We start from the raw sequence: 14,452 nt of genomic DNA, 5'->3' as shown, positions 1-14,452 counted from the left end.
AATAGATATTATATAATAGTGATTTTCTAACTCACGCATTTAATTGAAGTGTTAAGATGTGAAGGCATTTTGAAAAATAAAAAAACTCACATATGCAAAATTAAGTTATTGTTGCTGGAAAATCAAATTAGAATTTCCAAATCTAGAATAATATATATGTGTATATATGTTGACAGTTTCAATTAAAGTAAGTTCTGGGCTTAAGTCAACTTCCATTGTTTTAAAAGGCTGGTTTTAGTTATTGATTTTCCATCATAATGTGAACATAAGTTTCAGAATGGCTAATCCATTTTCATAAATATCATATTTAGCCATAAAATGAAATGTTTTTATTAGCAGGTATAGCAAAGGAAGGTAGACACAATAGGATTTTGTGTTCTAAAGTCAGAATTATGAGTGGTCTGTAAAAAAAAAAAAAAAAAAAATCTGGAGAAAATTACCGAGGAGGAGGATACCTTTTTGGACAATGAGCCCCCGGAGTTTCTGAACATCATGGTCTCTGGCTCTCTGCCCATTCTACTAAAAGCAATGTTCTGGGCTTTGTTGTAACTCCATGCAGTTCTCACATGTGAAAGGAATCTTAGTAAAATGTGTTTCTGTTGTTCTTGCAGTATATGAAATCTATGGATTAGCAATTATGTTCCTAAAAATAACACTTTAGTATTCCATACTGAAGAATAAACTTTATAAGGGAAAGCTGGATAATTAACAGGCATTTAGTAGACCTTATGGAAAAATTGATTTGGTGTTAGCTGTAATGGATGGATGGTTGGATGGATGGATGGGTGGGTGCGTGGGTGGGTGGGTGGATGGATGGATGGATGGATGGATGGATAAGATGGATGGATGGATAAGATAGATAGATAGGCAAAAATAATGTTGATGTTCTTAGAGGAAAATCAACACATTCAATTTTATAAGGATAAAATACAGAAATAATAAGTTGAAATAATTTCCATGGGAGTAGATGCTTTGATCCTTGGAGAACTTGGGTAGCCTTAGGACACACCTTATATTCTCCCCAGAAGTAGGAGCTACGTGACTTAGGTGATGTCAGCAGTGCTAGTAACCACCGCAGTGTAAACAAACATCAGCAGGAAGTGAATGTAGGGAGGGCAAGGGTCTATAAGCCTGCCTTCCTTCTAGAAACTTATCCCGCCTTCCAGTGCTGGTGATTTGTTTGAATTTTTTTCTAAGGGAAGAAAGGGGGCGGAGCATAGCTGTTGCCTTCTGTCACAGAAACCTTTCTCTACAGAGGCAGTGTCTTTCCTTGACAAATGGGTTTTCTTGTTGGCAGTCTGCAACATTGAGAAGTAAGACTCTTTGCTCATGCTGCAGTTATTGGTGGCTCTCCCTAGACTGACAAGGTTGTCTGTGGAACTGCTAAGAAGAAAGTTTCAAGTTACCAGAATTAAGCAAGCCCACGGAGGGGGCGGGGGAGGGGAAACGAGAAGAGGAGGAGCAGCAGCAGCAAAAGAAACAGCGCCTTTAAGTACTGCAGCAGCTGTTCCTCTGATTGGCTGGATGGTTCAGCTGCTTCCCTGGAACAAAAGGTCAAAGTGGACTGCAGTGTAAATGTGGAGAGGCAGCCGATGAAATAGCAGTGCTTGAAAAAGTTTGCAGGCTGAGAGCAGCAGTACGCTGGCTAACTGCAGAGCGAGTTGCTTCTCCAGCTGTGAGGTGCAGCCTCCCGCCCCGAGCGCAGCTTAGCCACTGTATGAAGACGACCAAACTTGGCACTTGGCGTGGAACAGACAGTTGTAAGGGTCCCTTGCAAATTGTATACAAGAATGGCTTGTGAAATCATACCTCTGCAAAGGTAGTGTTCTTTCCTATTTTTTATTTATTTTTTTATTATTTTGTGTTTTCTGAGTAGTATAAAACCATATAACTTTGCCAGTACTTGTCATCTTTTGGTAATATGCTGCAAACTGTGTAGAGTCCATAGAACATAATGTTCTTTAAGACCAGAAAAAAATATATATACTGCTTGTACTGATAATTATGCCCATTTTCTTATCTTTTTCACTGGAATATTATGTTCAATAAGTTTTCCTTGAAAGAAAATAAGAGTAAGAAAATGCCTTTGAAATTTGAGGAAAAACAGAGACTGAAGAACGTATTGAGCAGGTTTATAATAAAACTGAATCAGTTTAGCAATGTTGTAAACTGTGGTAAGCTCTAAGCTCATTTTAAAGGATGTTGATAGGCTACAGAACTTTTAAAATACTAGAATTAGTGGGGTGATCATATTGTAAGGCATAAAAATGTCAAATAACTATATTGTACACCTTAAACTAATATAACCAATATAAGATTGTATACCAACAATGCTTAAATTTTGTTTAAAAATGCATCTTAGTATCCCTCTCTTGAGTTCAGATCTAGGCAAGGATTTTCTATCAATAAGTACATTATAATACATGAAAATAAATGTTAAGGATAATATTTCCCCATGAATAATTCTAGGTAGCTTTATTACACAAATGACACTTTTTAAAATATTGCTATGTAAGAACTTGGGCACAAGTGTTTTGTTTGTTAATGACCCTAACGTGAATTATGGAGGGTGGGGTGGAAGAGTTATACCAAAGCAGAGAAAGGTAAATTTAAACAAAGGGGGCTGTTAAAAATATTGCTAGTGAACTAATAAATGAATAATGTATCCTGGAATGTTAAAGCTGGAAATCACCTCCGTGATGTCTGGGTCTAGTCCTCCAATTTCACCACAGGAAGGAAAACTGAGGCATAGAGGACATCTCAGAGTTGCCCAAGGTCACGTTTTATGATTCTTAAAATTATTTTTGCTAGTCATATTTCAATTGCTTACATGCAGTGGCGTTTAATCCCACATAAATGCTTCCTTTTAAGAAAACTAGAGTATTTATTATAGATGGTTTTATTAGTGAAAATGATTTTTAAAATCAAATAGTAAATACAGTTTATAAAATTGAAACAAAATCAGGACAAAAATGAATCTCATTTTTAAAAACCATGCCACCAATATTTTACTGTATGTTAATGTTCAGTAATGAGAATAAGGTAAACAAAAATTGTGTTCATTTGCAAAATGGTTCCTGCAGATGTATATTGTGAGATAAACCAATGTAGTTGCTTTTCTTAAATTGTAATGACAAGTGCACAGTAATGGTAACTTGATGGGGTTTCCCAAGAATTCCTTTTCTAAAAATTTATAATCCAAAGGAACAGAAAGTAGTCTACAGATACAGTGAAATTTTTCCAAAATAACTCAGTGGAAAGGTCCACATGCTTGAAGCTTGTAGGAGATTAAATGTACATTTTTTGGAGTCTTGATTTGGTTTCCAACTTTAATGTTGGCGATTTGTTTTTCTTATAATGACAATTCTTAAGGATCTTAAGCAAGTCATATTCTAGATAAGAATATTGGCTATTACTGAACTCTCTAATAAGCTACTTGGTGATATAATAACTATTAGGAAGAAAATCGATCTTTATACTACCAAAACATTGTTTATGGAGTCAAGTGGATGAAGGCTAAAGTGGAATCAGCATAATTTCCTCCAAAATTATTTTGCATTTTTAGTCCTTATCAATAAAGCTATGTAAGAGGAATTATTTGCATTTGCTTTCAAGAATGCTGATCAGCATGTTCACTGTTTGCCTGGCTCTGAGAGTTTAATTGGATTGATTACTTTGCAGTCTTCTCTTCTGGCCTGTGCCTGCTTTTGATTATAAACCTCCTGCAGGCAAGGACCAGGTTTGTGTGGTTCTCTTTGTTAAGGATCCCTTGTGAATTTAAGCGCTTATGCGGAAAACTTTCCTGTTCCTGGTTCAGTATCTTTGGCTAAGGATTTCTGTGATTCTCTGGTTATGATGAGAGTCAGCTACCCCAGTGGTTATGCTTCCTGAAGCAGGACGGTTGCAGAGCCTGGCAGTAACCCTGCTGACTGATGGGATGAAAGCTTTGCTCCGTGCTGTTTAAGAGCATTAAGGGTCTAGAGATGGAATTCAAAGTGGATGAGTAAAAGAACAGCTTCAAATACCAGTTCAAGAAATGTATGCTATTTGTATTGAACAGAGAGACCAATGCTTTTCATACTTTATATGCGTGAGAATTACCTGGGGAACTTATTTTTAAAATCAGCTTCTTCCTGCTGCCCTCCTTTCCTGGACTTAGTGTATCTGAATCTGGGTGTGACAGGGAAATTATCTACATTTTAACAAGCTTCTTAAAAGCAAATCTGATAAAAATGCTGTACACATTCAGAGGAACACTGATCTAAACTCTAGTTAATGATTAGCATTTTATAAAGCTATTGGCAGCAGGTATATATAAGAATCTAACACTATACTCAACACCCCCAAGTAGCATGCTTAGTGTAATGACCTCATGTGAGGTGGTGGTGTTATTTTTCATAACTGATGCTTTCATTTACTATAGATGGTGAGTGTTACTTATTAAAATATAGCTGACTTAAAATGTTGTTTAGCATTTTCTCTATGACCGAACACTGCCCTGTACTGTCAGTGATATTAAGGTAATTAAGACACAAGCTCTGCTTCCAAGAGATCATATGCTAGTGAGGACGCAGACACATTACCAGACAATTACAGTTCGTGTGGTGAATTCATTAATGGACAGTATGATGACCTTAATAACAGAGATGGGCCTACATGGATAGCATTGCCCTGTGTTTTATTTTACCTCATCTAAGGGTATGATCTTATTAGAGGGCATGTTTGTGCCCTAATGTCTACTTAGCTTATAATTTCTGTGAGTGACTTTTAGCCTTTCTCAACATATTATGAAAGTATGTAGAAGATAAATTTGTTACTGCTAATCTGTAACTGAGATGAGAATAACAGATGAGGTTGAAAGCTAAGAATGAAAAATATTTTGGTTCCCTTTAATGTATCTTGCTATCTGTTTATTACTTAATGTAATTTGCAGGCTGCCAGGATGGAGTTGACTATTGAGAAACTCATGATCTTTAGAGAAAACTGCAGAGGCTGAATGTTTAAAATGTGACCCTCTGTAAAATGAAGAACAGAGTTCTTGTTCTTGTCAAATGACTTAAATTAAAGATGGGATCGTATTACATACCTATTGAGATGGTTGCATTATCCCAATTATATTTTTAAACAATAAAATATTTGCATGTACTTCTTATACTTAATTTTAAAACTCAACACGTTGTATAGCTTTGTGTAGATAGTCTTGCCATCTGAAAAATTTTCCCAAGAGAAACAAAATATTACAGAAATAAGTGGAGAAACTATATTAAGAATTGAAATACAATTCAGGTGACTAAAACTTACCTTCTGTCACAAATGAGATAGTATGTTTTATCATACTATCACACTATTAATGATAGGCTTTACGTATACCTCAGATTCTTTGCATGACTCATATTCCATTGGAGTTTTTCCCTTAGATATTATAGATGTGTAGGTAAGGATCTTTCTTTTATCTGTAGCAGGACTTCAATAGGCTAAGAAACAAAGTCTTAACTCTGAGTCTTATGTCTATGACAACTCTCAATTTTCACAGCAGTATTTGGATTTGCTAGATTAACTTTCCAATAGCTGTTAACTCATGTCCGAAAAGAAGAATGATGGAGGATGAAGTTGAGAGCACTAGTGATTTATTTCGGTTCCTTTGATTTTGATGCACTGACATCTGCTTTCACATGTTAGGATCCTAGTCTTTCCTTGGCTTATTTACCAAGGTGGAATACTGAGATTAATAATGTCTATGTCATTCTCTTTTTTATTACTTCAGCAAATTATGATCTTTACTGTATGTTACTGATATTTATTTGGTGATGGTGAAATACCTCATGATTCCAAATTGCAAAGGCTCTTTTAAAAAGACTTAGAGCAACAGGGTTAATGATCATGTATCATTGATCCAACATGGGAAAATTTCACCGAAACTTCATAGCAGAATAAATCTGGTCTTTCTAAGTACTGGTCTTTAGAATATCCTTCAACAAAAAAGTAAGCATTGACAATATGTGGATGTCTGGGAGTTAACCTGGGAACAACCCAGGTAATAATGGTTCTGCTCGTGTATCTTTTGTGTGGTGTTAGAGAGCCCTCTACTGCTTGTGGTGGTGACACCTTCAGTTAATTTATCTATAAACTCATATTACTCCTAACTTGTTTGTTGGCACTTTGCTAATACTCCCCCTCCATAAACACAGTCTAAGAGGAGTTAAAAGCTGCCTTACTTCAAATCTGGGTTAACCCTAACGGGGTTGTGTAACTGAGACTTTGTCACCTATACAGTCGGTATTTGGTAATAATGAGAAGTCACTGAGAACAAATAAGATCTCTGTGGGCTCTGCTCCGATATGATGGTTGCAGTACCTTGGAGTCTAAATATTTACTCATTACTCCAAATAAAGAAGATCATATGAACTAAGGCTGAGTATATTTTTCAGTTTTATGGATATCACCCTGCCTAAACCATTGAAAAAAATAGAGGCATTAGGTATTCAGCACAAAACAGTGGGGAAAGCAGTGGCAAGGTAGTCAACTTGTCATCAAAAACCATACCCAGACACTTGACAGCTAGCCAGCCATATGAATTTGGGCATGTCATTTTCCTGGTCAATAAAATGGGATGATAATACCCAACACAGTTACTTATGGGAGAAATTTTGGAGTTAAAGAATATGATAGTCTTTTTGTAAATAATTACTCAGACATGAAGAGTAGTATATTGCTTATCTTTTGGTTTTGTTATTCATATACTTGCAATACTTTTCAATTCCTTGAATGCAGGAGTGCTAAACACAGTGAAAGTGAGGCTCCATCATTGCATTCCATTTCATTAGATGAATACTGGAAAGGGGCCTAACGAATGGTTTGTGGGAAGTGCCATTGGAAATACCATGGAATCAAATTCCTTGAAACTCTCAAAACTTTTTACCTTATTTTTTTTCTATGATACTTACATATTTATGTGATGATCAGAATGAATTGCCAGAGAAATTATTTGTACTGTGTAAAACCTTTCAAAAGCCCTATTTATTCTTTCCTCATGAATTGGAAATAACTTTTTTTGGTAATAGCTTTATTGAAATATAATTGGCATATCATGCAATTCACCTACTTAAAGTGTACAATTCAATGATTTTTAGTATATTCACAAGGTTGTGCAACCATCAATCAATTTTAGAATATTTTTGTCTCCCAAAAAGAAACCCTGTACTCGTTAGCTATCACACTCCTACTGTGGACTCAATGTTGTGTTGCCCCAGAATGTGTATGCTGAAGCTGTAATCCCCAGTGTGATGGTATTTGGAGGCGGGATTTGGGGGAGGTAATTAGGTTTGGATGAGGTCATGGAGGTAGAGCTCCCATGATAGGATCTGTGTCCTTATAAGGAGATGAAGGGACCAGAGTGGGCCCCCCACCCCCCATGTAGGGACACAGCAAAAAGGAAGCCATCTGTAAGCCAAGGAGAGCCATCACCAGAACCCAACCATGCTGGCGCCCTGATCTCAGACTTACAGCCTCCAGAACTGTGAGAAATAAATGTTCCTATTATTTAAACCACCCAATCTGTGGTATCTTGTTATAGCAACCCAGACTGACTAAAACAACCCTCAATCCCCCTATCCCAGCTCTAGGCAACCACTAATCTACTTTCTGTCTCTATAGATTTGCCTCTCTGGACACTAATTATATGCCTTGAACAGATTATCACAAAGCCAGATATGGAAATTGATTTTTATTCTCGCATAAGAAATGTTATTGGGAAATAGCGGGGACAGGGTGGTAAAAACAAAATAGTAGGAAGCCCTAGAAGTTGATTTTTTTAAATTAAGGTACCTAGGTAAAGAAAAATACTGGACATGGGGGAAGATTGACACCGTATACATTTTATAAAACATTTAAAGTTTTGGGTCAGGAAAGCATAGTATTGTCTCATTGCATATAAGAATAAAAATCAGAAAACTTTATAGAAATAAAAATGAACTGAACTGCTTCACTCAGATCATACTGAATGGAACTAAAATAGTAGAAAAAAATTAAGGGTTTTGAAAAGCTTAAGATGATCCATCAGTATTTTGCTGTCATCAAAATGATGATGGAAAGGAATGTAACTTCACTGTCTAGGTTAAAATAACCCCTGAAACTAAAATTAGGAATCGAAAGCCAGCCTGAGTAGACTATTGATAAACCGTGTTGTGACACTCCTTGATTTTCAAACCCTTAACTTAGCAAAAACTCAGGTACCTGTCCCTCCTCCTCCACTCCTCCCTCTCTCCGTGATGTTTTTGTGTTTAAGATCAGAGCTGTGTCTGCTGCCTGTCTCTGTGGCCTTCAGCCAGTTAATTAACCTTTCTAAGACTTGTTTTTCTTATCTGAAAAATCTAGTCAATAATACTTCCTTCCAAGGGTGTCTTTGAGGACTGAATGAAAAAATGTGCATGAAGCTCTTGGCCCAAAGTCTGGCTTATTATGGTGAGCCCTCCGTACATGGTAGCTCTGTGTATCCCTTTTTCATATTATCAAATTTCAAATTTCTGTTTCTCCCTGACCTATACATTCTGTGAGGGTTGGGACTACCTCTTCTTGGCCTGTATACCTCCAGTACCTGTCATAGGTGCTGATAAGGAGTAGACACCCAGAAAATACTGAATGAGCACATGCACGTGGTTATGAACGTTCGCAAAGCCGGAGCACACGGAGACAGCAGGCCTTCGTACACTCGCCAGTGGCTCATCATCCCAAATACCAGTGTAACCTCTTGACAGTGTAGAAGCAAGTGCATGACTCATTTTTCTGTGCAAGGCCCTCTGACAGCGGGACGATTTGTTAGGGGGAAGATGACAGGATAATTTACACTGCTTTCTACGTCTTTTTGTCTTTCTCAAGAAATCCACACTCCGCATTAACAGTTTGAAAATCATATATCTATTAAATAAAAACTATATTAATGAATCATTAAGAACATTATAATTAAGGTAGGTATTGAAAGAAGTGAGTAAAAATCATTTACTATTTCCTTCTTTCTTTCTGCAGGTATCCCCATATTCTTTTGATTTTGTTTCAATCACTAAAGATTAGAAAATATCTTAATCCATGTATTAGTGTTCTAAAAACATTTTCTGATCAACTACTATCAACCTGCTCTAAAAGAAAACTGTTGTATTTACATTCTAAATTATTGCCTCCCTATGTCAATCTTTATGTAGTCTATAATAATGACAAACATCACTTTCCTGAGTGATAGTTTTATGACTAAACCAAAAAAAAAAATTAAGCCCCAAGCAACCTTTGGGTTTGCATTGTGGTGAAATGATTTTATTTTTCTGCTTTCAATCCAGAACAAACAGATACAGTTTGTGGCAAGAACATATTCAAATATTTCCTTGCCTGAACATATCCTTTTCTGGGTTCACTGTACACCAGAGAAAGTACAGTGTTTACATTGCTGGCATAATGGCAGAACTCCCACCTCTAATTGTGCAGTTGGAGAAAATAAATTGTTTTCTTTACGTAAGGATAGGAGAAAACCCATAGCACAGTTTCACTTTCAAGTGTTGAACAGAAGGGAACAAGATAAAATAATCAACATACAGATGTCTGAGAATGCTTCTAGCTGGCAGAATTCATTTTACAAGTTATAAAGTATTTATGTTTTCAAAATATTTAATCAAATACTAACGTTCAGCAAAGTCCTGGTGATGCTGATTTTGTTCAACAGGCATTTTTTGAGCATCCAGAGGGTTCTAGGTGCTAGGTGCTGATGGTACAAAGATAAAGACAAATCCAGGAGTTGAGCCAAGTGTCTACACTCAGGCATTGCGCTGTTGTGTGCACTCATTTATAGCTGTGAACAGAGTGTCTTCCGGAGTCTGGAGGAAGAAGCAGCTCCCTCTCCAGGGTGCTGGAGATGTCTTCCCAGATTAGATGACGCTACAGCTGAGAGATGAAGTATTCACTAGACCAGAAAGGTGGAGGAAGTGTTCAAGATAGAGGGAACAGCAGGTACAAACGGGGAAAGTTACGAAAATACAGTGAGAGGTCTAGAGAGGAATGTTGGACTTAGATTGGGAGGGTCCTTGTGTGCCAGGTTTAGACACTTGGATTTTACCCCAAAGGCAATGGAAAAGTATGAGGGACTTTTAGGAGGATGAATCTGGTAGGAGTACTAAAGATAGCTGGTTATGGGTAGCAGGGAAAGAGAGAGAGTACTGCCCCCGTATAAGACTCCGGCAGTGGAAATGGAAAGGGAAGATCAGATTTGAGAGACTTGTCTTTTTTGAAATGGAATCAATACAGTTTAGTGGTTTACCAGATGTGGGGGTAAGAGATAAACTTCTGTAAGGAGAGCAGTTGGTTGTTAACATGACTTCACTATAGCAGGAATGAGGATTCCATTCTGTGACTCTAAACATGATTCCAGCCAGGACGCCCAGTGACGTGCGGCCCCCAGTGGCCCCACTGTGAGTCTCTTGGGTGTGCCAGTCAATCAGCAGGCAGTTGTGGTTTACTTTTGACTTCTAACTGTGTAGAGAGACACAAAAGAAGTAGAAGATAAAGCACCCACCCCTCCCTGCTTACAAACTTGACTCCTTTTCCCCCACATGCACACACCCTCACCTCCCTCCAATTTGTAAGAGATTGCAAGTTGTCAATCAGAAGGGCATCCAGAGATGGAACTTAGCTGGGTGAAATAGAATGAGATGTTGAAATAGAATGAGGTGTTCCTTAGTTCCCCCCAAGTATAATAATTCTTTGAATCTGGAAGACAGAATGACGGTGATCAAGAATGCCACAGTCATAAAGTAAGGAATCCAAAGAGAGGATGTGTCCCTGGGTGTCATTCTTGATACCATCCTGTGTTACAATCAGGGAAAGAATATTTAAAAGAGATCCTATCAGAATATAATCAATAATATAAAGATTTGGTAGGGTGTCAGATGGGTACTTGTCTTATTAGGGAGACCACTTCATGGACGGTGTAGATGCCTGACCACTGTGCCACACACCTGAAGCTGAAGCTGAATAATATTGAATGTCAACTATAATGTATATACAGTCATGGGATGTGGAGTACAGCATAGGGAAGGAATAGAGTCAATGGAATTGTAACAGCTTTATACGATGTCAGAGGGGTAGTAGATTGGGGGAGAGGGGTTATGAGTGGTGTAAATGTCTAATTATTACATTGTTTTGTACACCTGAAACTAATTTTTTTAAAGAAAACAAATAAAATAATTTACTTCACACACACACACACAAGAATAAAAATAAGAGACCCTATCAGTTGCCCATGGCCTTCCAAAACTACATCCTCATGCCCCCTGCTGGGCATCTCTGGACCCACTTCCTCGCCATGCTTTTCTCTGCCATCCACACTCAACAAAATCTCAACCCAGATTTTGTTGGGCCCAGAGCTCACTCTGGCAGTGGGGCAAAGAAGGAAAGAGTGTTTTCTATCTGTCCTGTGGGATCTTAATTCAATAGCATTCATTGAGTACATCAAGCAGGGGAAGACTGTTTTGTGATGGTGTTTTAGAATAGTATTTTTCAGTGTGGGTCATGACCTGTTAGTGGTCATAAAACCAACTTAGCAATTTGTAACCAGTATTTTGTATACTTTTATATAAGTAAAATATGACAAAGTAGAATATATGCAAAGGAAGAATAATTTCATGAAATTTGTGTCCATTTTATATGTATGTATACTCTCATGATGTAAAATCTATTTCTAACTGGATCATGGCCAAAGGTTTTTAAAAATATTCTATCTGGACTAATTGTGGATAGATCATTTGAATGAGAGGTTAGTACAGGCCTGAAAATCAAATCCCCATGACAGTGTAGGAAGTCCATTCTAGTCGTAGCAGTCCTACAAATGAATTTTCAGAGCACAACCATTTTGTAAGATGGAGACACCTTTGGGAAGCAGGTTCTTATTTCTGAGTTTAGGGGGGAAAAAGGGTTTTATTTTTAGTTTTGGTTTTGGCTTTTTAGCAGATATATTACTTTCCTACAGCTGCTGTAACACAGTACCACAAATGGGGGTGCTTAGAACAACAGAAATTGATTGTTTCATTGTTTTGGAGGCCAGAAGTCCCAAATCAATGTGTTGGCAGAACCATGCTCCTTCTGGAGGTGCTGGAGAAGTCTCTGTTTTAGGCCTGTCTCTTAGCTTCAGTGGTTTCTTGGCTTGGGACAACACAATTGCAGTCTTCACATGGTATTTTCCCTCTGTGCATGTCTGTCCGTGTGTCCAAATTCCCTCTTTTTATAAGGACGCCAGTCATACTGCCCATTCTTAAAGACTTCATTTTAATTTGATCACCTCTGTAAAGGCAATACCCAAATGAAGTCACATTCTGAGGTAGTGGGGATTAGGGATTCAACATATCTTTTTGAGGGGACACAATTCAACCCATAATTATATATTTCAAATCTCCACTAGGCAGTCAAGAAAGTGGTAGAAATATTTCCCTATCTTATTGGGAAGAAGAGTTCTAGATTTTTCAAAGTCTTTTTGTTTTGTCTGTTTGTTTCGCCTCTAAAATAATGCCTCTTGGTGTTGGCTAAAAAATTCATGTCCTGTGAATATTAACAGCTTCAGGTCTTTGCTTTTACCCTTTGGTCAGGAAAATCGATATACTCTTGAACTTCAATAGTTTGTTTTTTATTTCTATTGCCTAGGTGTTTCATTTTTAGTCACAATATACAAATAATAAAATGGTAAAAAAAAAAAATTGCTTGGGTTTGTAATAAAGAAGTATATATACATCTACAAAAACATTCCCCCAAATTACAGCTGCAAACACTAAGCTGTGAACTGATCTGAAAACTTTTACATTTGTTTTCCAAAAAGAACAGGGAGATTGTTTTTTGCCATGTTCCGGAATGGGGCCAAACCCAAAACCTGAGCAGGCAGCACACCGGCTGCCACATCACTCCCCAGTTGGAGTGGGATGTGGCCAGTGTCTGAGGTTGTGGATAAATCCAAATGCTCAAGTAAGTGTGGCACTTGATGTTTTGCAGAGGAAGGAAGGAAAGAAAATGTGTGAACTTCACTCACCTGATCATTCTCTAAGAAAATTCATCTAAAAAAATTCTTTTTAGCACATTCGATTTCAACATGAGGAAAAAACCTGAATTCCATAAAAAATGTTTACTTTTGATTTTCTCCTTTCATTTGTCCCTCACTTCCTCTCTCCCTTTTTGCCCTTTGTTTTTCTTTTTAAGCCCCCATAGTTTTCCTAGTTTTTCCAATGAATGAAGCCTAATCTTTAGCATTTATCTGTATTTCTGTCTTCAAGGAACACTTACGAACTATTTCTCTTAGCTCAAATCGTTTGAAAATGTATTTAAAGTGTGTAGCTAAAAATGCAGATTATGTTAATATTTTTGGTAACCAGCCACATTAACCAATTAGAAAATTGGACTGATTGGAACATTTCAAAAAGGAATTGAATGGAATGGTGGTTTGATCCAGCAACTGAAAGTCCAGTCTGAATACCCCCCTCTGGGAATCCTCCCAACAGTATTTGATTTTTCTTAGACAGAAAACACCATGCTTTTCATCATTTCAATTAACTGCTGTGTAATTAAATTGATAGGCATTGCATTTAGTGGTTTCAGTTTAGAAATTAGTATACCTCATGAAGATTGTAAGTCTAGGTGTCATTCATTTATCTGCATTTACCAGTGTTGCACCATATTAACTAAGTTAGATAGGACCCTCCTAAAACCCTAATATATATGTTATTGTCATTCTCATTTATAGCTTTTTAGACTTGGACTATTACTTGGGTCTCTTTGATAAATGTTCTTCCCACGGTTTTGAGAGAATATAATACCACATGTCTGAGGACATTAAGTACCTGATTGCTTGACACACAGAAGTTGAATGCCCAGATATCTCAATATATGTTTCAATGATTAAAAAAATGATAAAGGCAAACTAATTGGCTGCTTAAGCTTAGCCCTTATTCTGAGTCAGAAAACAGGAAATAATTAAAACATGGCATTTATACTAGTAACCAAGGAAGAAATTGAATGAATTCCAATTTGTTACTTTGTCATTGGCTTAATTTCATGACACACATTCCCTTTCATGCACATTACATGTGCTAACTTTTTAAAAGTGAATCAGTTAATTTTCTATTTAAAATTTCAACAAAAAATGTGACTCATTTAATATTTTTGGACATGCTTGAGAGTGATACAAAACCAGAAATAGGCATAAATGGTCTCTATAAATAGATGTCTGGGGGCCTGTAACAATAGGACAACATCCATTTTGCACAGATGTAGAACTGGTGATCTTTTCAAATGTTTTGCATTCTGATATGTAAATTTTGTGCCAAAGTTTATTTTCTCAATTTTATTTGGAATAATTGTCCTTGGCCATTTTCTTTTAAATTACCTTTAAAATTACTGCATTAAATTAGTTTTTAGAATTAATTGATTTAATCAC

At 36.9% G+C, this 14,452-nt stretch overlaps 1 protein-coding gene across 8 annotated transcripts in view; it reads left to right on the top strand.

Annotated features, from left to right (window-relative positions):
* Window positions 1-14,452, top strand: part of FAM13A (family with sequence similarity 13 member A) — a 274,476-nt gene that overhangs the window by 180,597 nt on the left and 79,427 nt on the right. The window contains exon 1 of one of the 8 annotated variants that reach the window (XM_081042946.1): window positions 1,465-1,819. The exons of 4 other annotated variants lie outside the window; for them this stretch is intronic. In XM_081042946.1, the coding sequence (XP_080899072.1) occupies window positions 1,791-1,819 (29 nt within the window). In that variant the 5' untranslated portion in view covers window positions 1,465-1,790. Of the gene's footprint in view, window positions 1-1,464; window positions 1,820-14,452 lie in introns of those variants that run through there. 3 more of the 8 variants (XM_081042947.1, XM_081042948.1, XM_081042949.1) reach the window with 3 other exon arrangements.

The sequence above is a fragment of the Rhinolophus hipposideros genome, assembly GCF_964194185.1.
Source record: "Rhinolophus hipposideros genome assembly, chromosome: 1".
NCBI lineage: Eukaryota > Metazoa > Chordata > Mammalia > Chiroptera > Rhinolophidae > Rhinolophus > Rhinolophus hipposideros.
This window is presented reverse-complemented; position numbering and strand designations above follow the sequence as displayed.